Source organism: Grampus griseus (genome assembly GCF_964374135.1).
Source record: "Grampus griseus genome assembly, chromosome: X".
NCBI lineage: Eukaryota > Metazoa > Chordata > Mammalia > Artiodactyla > Delphinidae > Grampus > Grampus griseus.
In genome coordinates this window covers 45,690,110-45,706,341 of record NC_138999.1, presented here as the reverse complement: position 1 = coordinate 45,706,341, position 16,232 = coordinate 45,690,110, and the positions used below count along the sequence as shown (strand labels likewise).

At 48.8% G+C, this 16,232-nt stretch overlaps 1 protein-coding gene across 6 annotated transcripts in view; it reads left to right on the top strand.

Annotated features, from left to right (window-relative positions):
• IQSEC2 (IQ motif and Sec7 domain ArfGEF 2) overlaps positions 1–16,232 on the top strand; it is a gene marked incomplete at its 5' end in the record, with an annotated part of 75,966 nt that overhangs the window by 14,322 nt on the left and 45,412 nt on the right. For 5 of the 6 annotated variants that reach the window (XM_082681702.1, XM_082681701.1, XM_082681700.1 and 2 more), the window contains one exon: positions 9,716–9,745. The exons of the other annotated variant lie outside the window; for it this stretch is intronic. In XM_082681702.1, coding sequence (XP_082537828.1) covers positions 9,716–9,745 — 30 coding nt within the window. The remainder of the gene's footprint in view (positions 1–9,715; positions 9,746–16,232) is intronic. 6 annotated transcript variants of the gene reach the window in all.

Below are 16,232 nucleotides of genomic sequence, written 5' to 3'. Positions count from 1 at the left end.
CTTTCAAAAGGTTTTAACTTTGGCCTTTCACATCATCATGATTTAGGTGACAGTTGAACTTGGGAGGCATCTTTGCCTCTCCCCTAGTGCCTTTCCACTTCCTGGCTGTCACAAGTTGGTTTTCACACCACCTGTGGTCTAGGGAAGCTCTCGCATGCTCCTTTGGGTCAGGCCACAGCCCCGCTCACCTTTCAATTAAATTTAGTTTTTATTTATTTATTTTTTATTGGGGTATAGTTGTTTTACAATGTTGTGTTAAATTCTACTGTGCAGCGAAGTGGAGTTCCCTGTGCTCTACAGCACGTTCTTATTAGTTATGTATTTTATACAATATTATACATATTAGTCAATCCAAATCTCCCAATTCATCCCCCTGCCCCCCCCCCGCCCTCCCCCCTCCCGCTTTCCCCACTCATCTTTCTAGCCACTCTGTTCCCTTCCTGACCTGCATTCAAGTTGTACTGAAGTATCTAGGATACCCTCGGCAAAGTGGACTTCTTTATGGGTCCATGCCTATATTCTGGCTGTTCTCTTGGCCAAGAATACCTTTTACCCCTGTCTACATGGCAGATATCTACTCGACTGTTGAGGAACATCTTCAGTCTCTCACTGATACAGGCACTTGGAAACAGTGAACAAAACAGACCTCTCTCCTGCTGAGCTGACATTCTAGTGTGTGAATGTAGGGAGTGGGGAAAGAAAAGAAACAAATAAACAAGAATATACAAAAATATGTCAAATAGTGGTAAGTGCTATGGAGAAAAATAAAGCTGGGCAGGAGGATGGGAGTGCAGAAGTCTGGTCAATCCTACCATAGCCAATATTTGCACACCCATTAATAAAAGCAGCCTTTTCTCATTTAAGCATTTTCTAATGTTATTACATACTCATTACAACCATAATCCTTCCAACAACTTTATCAGGTTAGTGCTATTATTTTCTTTATCATATTGGTGAGCAAACTGTGCCTTAGAGATGTAAATCACATAGTTAGGAGGGGCAGAGCTGGGATTCAAACCTGGGCCTGTCTGACCCAAAGCCTGTGCTCATAACCTCTAAGCCATTGTGCCCCCAGCAAGCCTCACAACAACTCTCTGAGATTGGAATTATTATACCTATTTTATAGTTGGGGAAGCTGAGGTTCAGAGAGGGGAATGGACTCATCCATGGTTGCACAGCAAATAAATGGATTTGAACCTAGATCTGTCTAACACTCAAGGTAGGCCCTTCTACCAACCTTGAGGCCTAGGGACCTACGGACCTGCCTGCCTCTGTGTTTGTGCAGCCCATGCAAGGTACCAGTTGAGGCCATTGGCCCTTCCCCCTTCTCTTCCCACCTGTAGTTCATATGGAGCTTTGAGATGTGTATGGATACCCCAGCCCACATCCAAACCCTGTCTATTTTCCCTTCCCATTGACCACCCACTGGGCCTAGCAGATGGACCTGGATAATAAGACCACACAATTCCTGCAAGTAAGCTCAAGAAATATGGACAGAGAATTCTGGGTTCCAGGTACCTGAGTGCAGTCTAGAAGGGAGAGGGCCAGAGATCCTGATGGGCATATTCTCTTGGCCCCACAGACCCTTTACCTCACAGAGAGAGGCCTCTGAAGTGTGATGTCCAGTGTAGGGTAAACCTTCTGTTTCCCAGTACAGCCTATGATATTGCAATTTGTAAAAAGCTGGGCTCTGTGATCCTCCTCCTTTGGCTTCCTGAACTAGGTCCTGCTTTGCAGTGGGGGTGGGGGCTGCAGTGGGGCTGGGGTTCCATGGGCCTGGGCCTTCCGGGTCTCTGGCCAGTGAAGAACGGAGCCTTTCCAGCAAGTGCCGCTAGAAGTGTACACAGACCCTTGGGTCCCCTTCACAATATTTTGTTCATAAGTATCTCAGGATACTTCATTTCTTAGGAAATTTTTAAAAGTATACACTTAATGCATTCTTCCATTCGAAAATTTATAAAAACTTAGAAAAGTAGAGGAGAAAAACATTACCCATAATTACAACACACAGAGGCAGCTACTCTGAACATTTGATGTATTTCCCTGTTCTCTGCATTCTTTTCATCTGATTGAAATAATACAGCACATACAATTTTTTCTTGCTTTGTTCGTTTGAACATTTCCCCATGTAATTGCATATTCTTCAGAAGCATCATTTTTAATGGCAACTGATATACCATAATGTACTTAACCATCCTCTCAACATGCTGGGCCTATTTTTTTCACTGGTTTTTATTTATTTGTTTGTTTGTTTGTTTATTTATTTATGGCCGCGCTGGGTCTCTGCTGCTGCCTGCGGGCTTTCTGTAGTTGCAGCGAGCGGGGCCACTGTTCATTGCGGCGCACAGGCTTCTCATTGCGGCGGCTTCTCCTGTTGCTGAGCCTGGGCTCTAGGCACACGGGCTTCAGTAGTTGTGGCACGCGGGCTCAGTAGTTGTGGCTCGCGGGCTGTAGAGCGCAGGCTCAGTAGTTGTGGCGCATGGGCTTAGTTGCTCCACAGCATGTGGGATCTTCCCGGACCAGGGCTCAAACCTGTGTCCCCTGCATTGGCAGGTGGATTCTTAACCACCGTGCTACCAGGGAAGTCCTTCACAGGTTTAAATCATGCTGCAGTAGGCATCTTTGCACATACAGCTTTTAGGGAACTTAGAGCTTTTAGGGAACTGGCCTTGTATAAGAACAGTTGTATTCCGCTTATTTCCCTTTCTAGATGGTCCCTCTGGCTGGGTCTGATTCATACGTATAGTCATTCATTTATTAATTCAATCCATCATCACTTTTTTATTTTTTTTTTTGCGGTACGCGGGCCTCTCACTGCTGTGGCCTCTCCCGTTGCGGAGCACAGGCTCCGGACGCGCAGGCTCAGCGGCCATGGCTCACGGGCCCAGCCGCTCTGCGGTATGTGGGATGTTCCCGGACCAGGGCACGAACCCGTGTCCCCTGCATCGGCAGGCGGACTCTCAACCACTGCGCCACCAGGGAAGCCCATCATCACATATTTACTGTGTACCCCTGTGGACCAGACCCTGGGAACTGGGGGCACAGGCATGACTAAGACGTGGCCCCAGACTGCCAGGAGGCCTCAGTCTGCAGGGAGAATCAGGCATGGAAACGGACACTTTCAAAACAGTTTGATCAGAGCTGTGATGGAGGCAAGAAAAGGAGCCTGTGGGAGAACAGAGGAGGGGCTCCTCATCCAACTTAGGGACATTAAGATAAGCTTCCTGGAGGAGGTCTTGCCTAAATGAGTCACGGAGGATGAATAAGAGTTGGCTGGAATACAAAGGGGAACTTCCTGTTAAACACAACTAATTGAGTAAACTTCTTTATCTCTGCTGCTTCCCCAAATCCCACTGAAATATGAGTAAAGGATAAAAAAGGTAGAAACACAAGGTCTGGGGTGCTGACCAGAAGTAAACTATTCCACCCAGCAAGCCCCAGGAATCAGAGGTCCCGTGAAGCACAGAAGGCAGGATGAGGCATGGAACTGCAGAAAGCAAGGAGAATATTGAAAGTCTGTGAACAGACCCTCTTGGCCCCTCCCCGACCCCTTTCAGTCGGGACACCCCTCCCCAGCTCCATCTCTATAGATGGAGGGTGATTCTTTGGAGAAATTGAAGTTAGGAGCCTCCAGGCTTGGGGACACCAGGCACAGTGGAGGATGGGGGTGAAACAGGGCTGCAAGCAAAGGGATCTGTACCCTAAAGCAGTGGAACCCCAGCCTCCTTCCACTTGCCTACTTCCAGAACACCAAAGTCAGGAGCACATGAGACAGAAAAAGATTCTTCTCTGGGGAAACTGAAAGGCCCCAGACAGAGCCCTCCAAAAGATGACATGTGGGAGTCCTCCAACAAAAGAACAGGCTCTCAGCCCATAAACTCTGTAGTGAAGCCCATCACCTGGCCAGCTCCATCTACACACAGAGCTTCCCGTCATGGGAACTGATTGCCGGGGCTCACCAGCCAAGGATCCTTAAGGTAGGTATATTTCATTTTATGTAAATTAAACCTCAGTGTAACTGGCATTAAAAAAAAACAAGCCTTAGGTAGCCAGAGATGATCAGATAGTACAAGGGTACTTGAGGAAGCCCATCAACCTGCAAGAATGACCCAAAAAGCAAACAAACAAACCAAAAAACTTGGAAGGAACAGAGGTAATGAAGGGAGGGGAAGAAACCTGGGAAATTTAAGATAGTGAGAGCCAACATAAAGATTTCAAGAGAAGGATTAGAAAATAAAGTTGAAGAAATATCCTAGGAAGCAGAATAACAAGGCAAAGAGATGGACAACAGAAGAGAAAAGATGAGAACACGGGAGGATCAGTTGAGGAACTGCAACATCCAACAATAGGAGTTCCAGAAATAGAGAATGGAGGAAACAGCAGAAAGGAAAGGATCAAAGACGTGATACAAGAACAAGTCCAGAACTAAAGGAATGAATATCCCACCGAGTAACCAGCAACATAAATGATTAAAGAAAAACCCCACCAAGTTATGCCACAGCGCAATTTCAGAATACCAGGGATAAAGAGAGGATCCTAAAAGCTTCCAGAAGAAAAATATATCATGTACAAAGGATCAGGAAAAAGAATGGCATTGGACTGCTCAACAGCAGCACTGGAAGCTAGGAGGCAATGGAGCAGTGTTCTCAAAATTCTGACAGACCATAATTTCCAACCTAGAAGCCTATACTCAGTTGAATTATCAATCAAGGGTGAGGGTGCAATAGAGACATCTTCAGACAAAGGAGAGCTAAAGATTTTATGTCCTAGGCCTCCTTTCTCAGGAAGCACTGGAGAATGTGCTCCAGCAAAATGCAGGCATAAACTCAGAAAAAAGGCCAAGGAATCCAGGAAACAGGAAATTAACACAGAAGACAGGTGAAGGGAATCCCAGAGTGATGGAGAAGGGAGCAGATCTATGGGCAACCTTGTGCAGGCCTGGAGAGCAACCAGTCTGGATTGCAGCGAGAATGATGTCTCAAAGGAAAAAAAAAAATCTGATGGATTACCTGATGTGTCAGAACACATTGAGAAGAGAAATGCACTACTCACAGAGTTTGGGGAGAATTGATCATATACATGAAAAAAACTAAGCAAGCAAAAAAAAAAAAAAAAAAAAAGAATAGTCATCAACACCAGGGAAAAGAAAAAGTTGTATGGGAAGGAAAATGTAATTATAGCAAATGATTTACTCATTATTAATATCAATGCAGTCATAATAATGTAAGCCACCAATATTGATTTAACCAAAACTTTGTGCTATAACTACAGTGGTAGAATGGGAAGGAAGGACGGTGCACCCACATAAGAACTGGGGGCTAGAGGTGGTTGTGTGTGTTAGGGAGCCCCACCCTCTCTCTGCACGGTAGGAATTCAGTACATGATATACAGAACTGAAAAAAGTAAATCAAGAAATAGAAGTACGCATGTGTTCCTTAGAAATGAGGAGGTAAATACCCGAAAAAGTAGTTAAAAGACTTGAAAACAGTTTGTCTCTGAGAGTGGGAGTTGGGGGTGAGGAGGGGTAGAGTGGGGAATTTGTGTGTTTTGTTTTGTTTTAATCCTTGCAGTACTATGTGACTTGAAAATCTATATGCATGTATTACTTTGGTTAAAAAAAATATTGAAAGGGCACACACACACAAAAATGCCAAAAATGGATTAGCAATATAAGCGTATACTTTAGAAATATGAAAGTAAACTCAGAAAAAGGTAACTAAGAGAGTTGAAAAGGAAACTTTTATTTTTAAGATCCTTTCAGAATTTGACTTTTTAAACTAGTTTACATATCACTTTAATAAAATTTAAAATAATTTTTAAAAACATAAAGGGGAGCAAGAGTGTTCCAGGGAACAAATACCAAATGTTCTAAGAAAGTAGATGGGAGGGCGGAGTAAGATTTAGAGCTTTGGAGAGTTTGGGCTCGACTGGCACGGAAGTTTGTGGGAAAATTGTGGGAAAACTATCGGTGAGAAAATTATTGAATGTTTGAAGCAGCAGAACCACATCAACTGATTTGTGCTTGAGAGATGTTCCTTTAGCAGCCAGTGAGAGAAGGTGGTTGCCCATTGAAGAGACTTGCAGTTAGACAAGTTGATGTTTGGGAGATCAGTTGCCTGGCTGCCCCAGGGCTGGTTCTCAGCTTTTAGAGAGACTTGTATGATCCCTGGGCCAGGGTACCCACCTCTTTCTCCTCAGGACACTTCTAGGAGGAGCCCTGTACACAGCAGCTCTTCAAGTCTCCATTAAAAAATGTACTTCTGTTCGTGTCCAATCACCTTTCTGTTGGACACCTGATTTTGTAGACATGTTGCTCAAATGCTGGCTTGAGAAACAGTCTCTCTTTCTCACGTAACTTTGCATATCTCGTTTCTGATGCATTTTTTGTTTCTTAGTTTAGGTCTCAGAGGACAACCTTATTTATCCAATTCCAGGTTCTTGGGAGAGAGGCACCTTATTGTGTTCCCAGGCACTGTTTATAGATAGCTTGGAGGGTCAAAATGAGAGGCAGGGAATCCAGTCAGGAGGTGAGAGCAGAAACCCCAGTATGGCAACTCAAAGGCTTATATTCTTTTGAGTTATTCTGCCCTGTTGTCGCCATAAGTCCCCCAAAGGTTCAAGAACTGTCGATATTTTGCCATTTATTCTCCCATCTGCCAGATTGCCCCTTGTACCTGGAAGCAGCAACGTCAGAATCCTTGGTCTCATTACATGCCTGCGTTTTTGGTTCAGAAAATATGGTCACTATACTCATAGGCTTCAATCAGTTACTGTTTATTGAGCATTACTCTTGAGGATGGGAATTGGCTTAGACAAGCCTTTTGAGAACCCTGGGGTCTGAAGTGGCCTTCCATTGGGAGAAAGCCATAGGAGTAGCAGGAGAAATCCATCTCCTTTCCTGACATGGATTGATAAAGGGAGGTCTGGTACCCTGGGTCTTTGTTTCTACCCATAGGTAGCTGAACCCAATTGATAAAAGAGAGAAACTTTGGGATTCTGAAGACACTAAGTATCTTAGGGCCTGAAGATTGGAACTCAACTAACACAGCCCCCTTGTTTTATAGATGACGAACCAAGGTCCAGAGAGCAGTGATTTCTCCAATTCTATGCTGCCAGTTAGGGAATGAGCCATAATAGAGCCCAGCATTCTTTCTACGTCTGTGCTACTTCACAAAAGAATGGTGGTCCAGCTTCATGGAGTAAGGGGTGGATTGACCATTGGGCTGGGCATTAGTCCTGAAGAGGTGTAGGATAGCACAGTGTTAATGATGATGGTTATCTAGATGTAAATAACAATTTGTATACTAAACGCATAAGAGCCTGTAAACCCCTGAGGTGGCATGCACCCCCGCATTGAGGGTCATAAGATGCTGTATACCCTCGAACTAGTAAGAATCAGTCCACAGTGAGGAGAGCTGGCTAATTCACTCTGCCTCATGGCGTGGAGCTCTTTTGCTCCCCGTAGCTGCCATCTTGAGGACTGTAACATCATACAGAAGTGCTTTTGGAGCAGAAGTACATATCTGGTAATCTCTCCTAAGAAAGAGCCTGTCAGGAAGTGCCTGTCCTGACTTTGGGGGACGAGGATAAGGGAACTCACCTTAACGATGCGTAAGTGCCCAGCACTGAGCTGCTGGTGCAGTGGAGCGTGGTGGTAAGAGCACGAGCTGTGGGGTCCAGGCCAAGCTTTGCCCCTACTTGTGTGCCGTGGGGCAAATCATTTCAACTTCTCTGAGTCTCAGTTTCATCATCTTAAAATTGCATGAGTAATTCCCACTTTGCAGGATCAAAGGAGGTCATGTACCAAAAGAGCCTGCCACCCTGCCTGGTACATAGTAGGTGCCCGGTGATTGTTCACATGCCAATGGAGACGATTATATATGTGGCTTATGCTCTGAAGTATAATAGATTGAGGCAAGGGGCCAGTCTGTGAGCAACTTGAGGGTTTATATTCCTGAGTCGGGGCCTGGTATATAGTAGTTTGAATACGTGTGTGCTGGGGTTTTTGGGGTGGGGTGGCGAGGAGACCAGCCTGCCTGGAGCAGAGGGTTTGTGTTAGGGAGAAAGGCTGAGGGGCTTAACTTCCATTCTGTTGACAGTTGGGGAGTCATTGAATTAAGCCCACCTGATCTGGTACCTGCGAATAATTGAGCCAGGCCTGAGAAGAAATCTTGTTGCTGCAGAGTGAGATGGAAAGTTTTAATAAATGTGAAAAGGTGCTCTGTGGCCCTGCTCCTCTGTCCCTTTAGGGGGCTGCAAAGGCTAACGATTGGACCCACTGTTGTCCACTGTGCCAGGCTGAACCTCACAGCCACCCCACCCTCCTGCCCCCCTCCCCTCCCCTGTCATGTCATTTTACAAGTGAGAAAGCTGAGGCTGGACATCGGGGAGTGCCTTCCCTAGGAGTATATGGCTAGTAAGTAGCAGAACTGGAAGCACTGGCCTCACCCACTGCCTGCGCTCCTGCACCCAGATGCTTGCCTGCCCCACCTGGCCGGTGGGTGCTCCATTCACTCTTCCAACAAATACTCACTTTCCCCTCCCCGCGTGTCCCTCTCACTTTGCAATCAGCATAGACGACTCTCCCCCCACTCAGGTCCCCTCACTAAGGTCCCTTCTTGGTTCTCTCACCTGAGGACAGAGCCTGTGATGTGTTCATCTCTGTTTCCTCCGACGTCTGCAGTGGGAGTGGGAGTGGGGGTGGGGGAGGGAGGGGAGAAAAGGAGGAAGAAGAGGACAGAGGGGACAGGGAAGCCACTTCACACACTCTCCCCGCTTCTTCCAAGTGCCCTGGTCCTTCTTCCTCCCTTTCCCCACCCCCAAGGACAGTTCCACTGTTCCTCCCTACACACACACACACACACACACACACACACACACACACACACACACACACACACACACACACACACACATTCTTTTAGGGAGGAACAGCCGGAGTGGGTGTGGGTCGGGTTTCACTCATTCTCTGTCCCCTCAAAGCTGTCCCCAGTGCCACTCTCTTCTCTTGCCCTTCCTTTGCCTCTGAGGGGGCCTCACAATGAAAAAGGCAGACCAATGTAGTAGAAAGGAGCCCAGCAGCTGACTCACTCACCCCTCTCAGCCTCATTCTTGTCATCCAGAAAATAAGCAGGTTGGACCAGGCAATTGGCAAAGCCTTTTCTATGTTGTTAATAATACCTGGCATTTGTCTGCTGGGCTGCAAAGGGCTTAATCATCCCAACAGCCCTGCAAGGATTGGCCTCGTGTTACAAGTGAGGAGACTGAGGCTCAGATTCCAAGCAGGGAGGTGATTTGCCCAGGTCACAGGGCTGGTAAGTGGCAGAGCCAGTATCTGAGGCTTGGTCTCTCTGTGTTTAAACCTCGGGCTCTGCCCCTGGCCACCGCTGCAGGCTGCCTCTCAGCCACTCCGAGGAAGGCTCTTCACCATGACCCACTAGGCTAGAACATGGTTGGTTCCTGACACCTCCTCGACCTCACCTCCAACCATTCTTCCCCTCACTTATTCCACCCCGGCCACACTGTCCTCCTCCGTGTCCCAGCAACTGGCCAGGCCCTCCGCCACATCATGGCCTATGCACTGGCCATTCTCTCTGCACGAAATGCCCTACCCTTCATTTTCACGATGCGTACTAGGTGTCAGGGCTGGGCAGAGGGAGGAGAGGAGTAGAGGGCATATGCTGACTGTCGGGTTTTTTCTCTGTTTCTCTTTCAGATCTGATGGTGAGAATTCCAGAACAGTCAGGTCAGTACCTCCTTTCTTTAGTAGTGCTTGGGAGTTGGGGCAGGGACTGGGGTGGGGGACTCTGGCTTGTCACTTCGGGATCCATGGGAGGGGCGGGGGCCAACTCCAGGGGTTTTGTCCCACTGGTATTAGGGGTGGGGAGGAGGCAAGCATAGGGAGGGGGTTGAAAACTCTTCCTTAGTCTTTCTGACCCTAGCTGATTTGGGGGCTCAGCTGAACACTGGAGGGGCTCATGGGAGCTACCTAGATGGGAAAGCTGACCTGCAGAGAGGTCAGCTCTGGACCCGGGACCTTCTCCCCCTCCCTTCCCGGGAGAAGGGGACACGATAGAAACGGGGCTTCCCTGGTCTGGCGTTTGTGCTCCACCCTGACCTGCACTAGCCCTGAGTAGTGTGGTTTGGATGGACTTTTGATGTGACACATTCCAGTCATTAGAAATATACCTTATATTTAAGGTAATGTTACACTTAAATATACCTTATATTTAAGTGTAACAAGTGCCCCCCCCTTTTTTTTGCATGCTTGGTGAAAAAGGTTTACAAGCATCAATCAGTAAGTTTTCAGGGTGTGATCAATCTGCCATTTGGGGGTAAAACTGGGGTTAGGGACAAGGACTATTAGTGCATTTCCCAGGCCTTAACCCAACAGAAGCTTCATGAAAACACAAGTGTCAAGGATAGGGACTATGTGGGAATGATGCGGGGCTCAGGGTAGGGCCCAGTCAGAGAGCATCCAGGCCAGGGGTGATGCAGTTGGCCTCTGAAATGAGATGGGTCCAGGCAGCAGAGGCATGAGATGGGCTCACTCGGTTCCAGCCAGGGCTGCAACTAACATATATAACACCTATGTGAAGAGTAGAACCCACTGCGTGGATCAGTTGGAGGAATGTTCCCTTTCCACAGGGCTCCTGCAGCCCCTCACCAGGGTTCCCGGCTCAGTGAGTAGAGCACAGGTTGAACTTCAGCCGCGACTCATGCCCTCTTGGCTGTGAACCCTTGTGCAAGGCACTGCTTGTCCAACCATATGCAGCAGCCCAGGTCCTGGCATCCAGGCAGTGGATATGGGAGGGGGGCAGAGGATCCCAGCATCCAGACGGAGGTGCATAATGAGACATGCTGTGTCCTTGCATCCCAGGCAGGGGGGATGGGATGAGCACACTGGTGCCCTGGGCCAAGGTAGGGGCTGTGGGATGGGAGCACACTTCGGCCAGCAGGAAAGCAGGGGAAGTGTGGTAGATACAGTCAGGCCTAGTGTCCAGGCAAGGGGTATATGATGAGATGCAATTAGTCCTGGCATGCAGCCAAGGAGTATGGCCTGGGAATAGCCTGTCCTAGCCTTTAGGAAGGCACTGGTCTAGCAAAGGACACTGATCCCAGTGCCCCACTGTGGGTTTGGAGAAAGACAGCTTGGGCTGACTCTGAGCACAGGCTCCCAGGCATCCCCGTTGATATGCCTGCGACTTGTCAAGGAATGCGACTGAAGGCGTCTCTAGCTCTTCCCGACAGGGGAGGTCCTAGGACCTATAGCTCAGGGTTTTAATAGTTATTATGATCATAAATCATATGATGATGTACGTTGGGCCTTTACAACTTACAGAAGTTGTCAGGGACTTTCTTTTGTTTGATCCTCCCAGTGACACTGTAGGTGGAACCTGGGCTGCCCTTATCATCATTATTTTACAGTTGAGGAAACTGAGGCTCAGGCTGGTTATGGGTTTTGCCCACAGCCATGCAACTTATTTATGGCTGAGCCAGGATTCAAACCCAGGTCTGCCTGGCACCAAGCCCAGAGCCCTGCCCATGCCATCCCTGCAGGAGCTTTCGACAGCCTTGCAGATAATAATAATCATCCTCATCCTCATCCTAATATTAGTAATCATAGCAGTTATCATTTGCTCCTCACATACTAAGAACTCTGAATATGATCTTATTTAATGCTCACAACAGCCCTATTAGGCATGGATTGGGATCTCTGATTTACACATGAGGAAAATGAGATCCCACAGAGGGTCAGTGCCTTGCCCAAGGAAATAAGAGAAATGGGGCAGGATGGCATCACTCTGACTCATACCCTGGGCTGTCTGCTGCCAAAGCTGGTATTTGTTTTACTGAGATGTACTTCCCGACATCCACCCTGGACCTACAGTCAAGGAGGCTACAGGGACCTTGCAGACTCAGCAACTGTGGAAGCAAGGGTCAAACTTGGACTGTGGAAGGGGCCTAAAATAGCACTTGTGGGGCAAAATCTTGCAAATATGGTGGGAAGATCCTTTAACTTGGAACCAGAGCTGGGTGGGGTCATCTGAGGATGCTCTCAGGACCCGCATGTGAATTCTTGAGCTCACTTCAGTTAGGGGTCAGGGAGAGCTTCCTGGAGAAGGTGGTGTCTGAGCTGGGTCATGGAGGACTGACACGCAGACTGTGTAAGGAGGGCATCCCTGTAAATGAAACCAGCAGGCATCGGAGGTGAGGGGGGCTGGGTGGGGGCAGTCAGTCGGGCTAAAACAGATCTGGGCAGGAAAGGAGCAAGTGTTAAAGTTCAGAACTGGTCTGGTCGGGACTGGGTCACAGATACCTTCTGTCATCAGTGGGAGCCGGGGGAGGCTGGAGGAGAGAGGTGGGGCTCTGTAGCACAGAAAGGGCAGCAGCTGGATCTGGGCAAAGGGTTCCATTTATGGCCAGGTCGCTTTCTAGTTATGTGACTTTGAACAGATCTTTTTCCCCCCTGGAGCCCCAGGGTTGTCATCTAATAAACATTGTGTGTGTGGAGGGGAAAGTTTAGGAGGGTAGAAGGAACACGAAGGAAAGGAGCTAGACTTCGGCTGCTGTGGAAGTGGAATGGGAAGGAATGAGCAGGGTCGGTGGATTGAAAACCCCCCGTAGCAGGGCCCAGGCATGAGGGCTTCCAGGTATGGGGTGCCAGAGGAAGTGTGGAGTCTAATTAGAGCTGAACAGCTGGTGTTGCTAAAGGGCTGTGGGCAGAGGAAGGTGCCTGGACTTCCTGTAGATCCATGAGAAGTTGTCAGACCTACAGGCGCCTTAAATCCAGGTCCAGAAAGGGACTGGCGATGGCTCAAGGTCACAAACTAGCTCTCAGCAGAGCCTGCTTCCTAGCTGTGTGTTGTTTGCAAAGTCACTTGGCTTCTCTGATCCTTACTTTCCTCATCTGTAAAATGAGGTCAATAATTCTGACTTCTTTGGATTGATGAGAGAACTTAAAGCAATGCTCAGCATAAAATGGTGGCTCAACATATTGTAGTGCCCTCCGCCATCCCCTAACCCAATGCATTGTCATTTATGGGGCAGTCAAGCTTGAGATATGTGGAGAGGTGCAGAACTTGAAGACAGAGGGGCAGGAGGGGCTGATACCTCCGCCACCAGAAGAGGAGGGAGCCCAGGCCTAGAGGTGCTACCGCTGCAGTGAGGGTCTGGCTGGAACTTGGGGGCCCTGGGGACCAGGCCGGGGTTGACAGGCACGCAAGGATGAGAGCCAGAGGAGGTGGCCTGTTGCTAGGGAAGGAGGGAGGAGGTGGGGGAGCTGCTGACACCCGCAGAGCCAGGGACGTCCCCATGGCAACAGGAGCCGCTGCTGTCGGGAGGAGAAGTGGGAGGAGGAGCCAACGCTGGCTCTGTTCCCAGAGGAGGCCTCCCACTCTGGGCCTCAGTGCCCCCATCTGTCCAACGGGAGTTTGGATTAGGTAATCTCTAAGATTTTTTCTTGTTTTGACCTCCTGGCAATCTGGGGTAGCTGAGACCTCACAGACCTTCCATGGCTCCCCCATCCACATGTCCAGACACTGCCAGTCCCCAGAGCTGCCCCAGCTGCTTCCAAATCTTCCCTTGCGTGCTGCCTTCTGTTCAGCGCAGCCTGGTTGCCTGCCCTGCCCAGCTCTCTGTTCCCACCACTTCCTTTTCCTGGAACCTTGTCACTTACCGCCTGCTGAATGCTCTCTGGCTCTGGTGGGTCCAACTCCAGCCCTGTGCACTCTGGGATGCCTTCCCTGGCTGCCCGAGTCCACCCTGACTGCTTCCTCGCTCCTGGGCTTCTTCGGCCCCACAGGTCTGCGCTCCTCCTGCTATCCTTAGTAATCGCTGCTGCAATGCATGGAGCCACTTCTGAGAGCTGGGCTCCCCTTGACAGGCTCAAATCATTACAGTAAATTTATGGTGTCATATTGTGAATCCCCATTTTACATATGAGCCAATGCTCTGAGAGCTTATGTGGCTTGTCAGAGTTCCCCCGGGTCCTATGTGGTAGAGCCAGGCTTGGAACTCAGCTCTGTATAATTGCTGCTACCCCAGGCCTGAGGCAGGGCATAATTTATCAGCGGTAGCAGCACTTGCTAGGTGATAGCTAAAGCCCATATATGCTAGCCACCATGCTGGGCACTTTACCTGTGTTTTCTCACTTCATCTTCACAATAATCCTATAGAGTATATATTCTAGTCACTTTACAGGTGAGGAAACTGAGGCTTTCAGAGTTAAAATAATTTACCCCCTCCCCCCCATAGAACTCAGATCAGAATCCAGACCATCAGAGTTGCGGTCACCATGCTATACCGGGGTTAACCCAGTTGTTTTCCAGAAGCACGAACAGAGCATTCCCTGTGTACCAGGCCTGTGTTGGGTGATCCATGGGGGAGATGGAAGCGGGCTACAGACACAGATGAGCCAGCTCTGGCAAGCCCAAATGGGAGTGCGTTGATGAGGAGAAGCCAGTTGTAAGGACAAGAGGCTGGAGGGGGTAGAACTTGAATTTGACTATGGGATGGAGGAGGAGGGAGGTGGGGGGGGGGAGGGAGATGGGTAATTTTCCCAAAGGAGTTACCTTTTTCCAGGAAGCTCACGAGGGGCAAGAAGGGGTAAGGGGGTCCTCCTTCCCCTTCCTGTTAGTGTTTCCCTGCCCCGGCCTGGCCCAGCCCCAGGAAGTGGGTGACCCCTAAGCTGGCTGCATGCCTGATTGGCACCAAAATAAACTTGCCTTCTCTCTCTTTCCCTCCCCTCCTCTCTGTCCCCTCTGTCCTGGCTTTAATTAGCAGCCCTGGGGATGAGTCACTTGGCAGCTGGGGAGGGAGGCTGCTCAGAACCCAGTCGAGCCTGAGCCTCGGTTCCTGGCCCAAGCCTCCCGGGCAGCACCACTGTGTTCTTGGTGTGGCTTCACATCTGTGCGGGTGTGAGGAACGCAGGGGCAGCGCTGCGTGCTGGTGGGTGTCCATGCACGGCAGGGTGTCTGCATAGAAGCAGATCTGGTTGTTGCTGCATTTGTCTTGGTGTCCACTGAATGTCAGTGTATGTGAGTGTGCGACTTAGCATGTATCTGTGGTCGCAACTGTCAGGAAATGAGGGAGCATTTGGGTGAACAAACACAAATGCTTTATAATTGCATTCACCCCTCCCTACCTAAGTGTTCTTTATGCGTTTTTGCTTATGCAAGCCCTGCACTTACATCCCCAATTTTCCCTTGTCTTAGTCTGGGTACACTTTGTTGCAGGGAACTGAAACCCACTCAAACGCGCTCAAGAATAAAGGGTGGGGGGGGGAGACTATTGTGAGGCTACATCTCACAGAATCTAAGAGCAGTAAATGACGTATAGCCAGGCCTCATGCCAACTGGAAGTGGGACCAAGAAGTCAAGGAGGAAAATTGCTCTCTCTTTCTCTCTCTCTCTCTCTCTGCATCTCTGCATCTCCCTGGCTCATACGTTGTCTCTCTCCATCTTTCATGACTTGCCTGGTCCCTGTCATCTCTTTGTCACTGACTCCTCTCTCTGGACTGACTTCCTCTGCTCTCAGGTGGCCTGATGTGGCCACCAACCTAGAAGCTATGTGACCTTCCAGCTTCAGGGCCCACCCCCACGGGACAGCACTGTTTCTGTCCATCCTGTGGTAAACGAGGTGGCAAGGGGCTGTAGGTGGGAGTGGATTCTCCTAGAAGTGGGTGAGCGTAGAGGTCAAATACTCTGGACTTGGTGTTTCTTCTACAGTGCCCACAGCTTTTATGTGTTCACAAGCGAGGTCAGAGCCTGGGGAGTAGTCTGCTCAGAGGCCCACGATTATAAGCTTGCTCGTCCATCAAGGTTTTGGTTCCTACTCTAATGCAAGTTGACCTTAGCTCACTATGCTTTCAAGTTCCATGCTCTTGCATCAAAATACCCTGTTTTATCTAAAACTTTCCCCTTATTTTGTGCCCAAACAGCCTTTAAGTGCACAGTGAATATTACCATCGCCACCAGTGTGCGGTGATTTTCATAGTCTCAGAACAACTGGCATAATGCTACTCATGGTACAGCTGCTACCAAGTTCTTGGTTGTTTCAGGAATTTTCACATTTTATTAGTGCAGTGACTGAATTTATAGTTATCTTCAGTATAGAATTACAAGCATACATTATCAATATTATCAACTTGACGCTCGAGCTCACTTTTCCATTAATACAAACCCTGCAGTTTTTACATTAATTACAGAGGGAACCTTAGACAGGTTTTCACC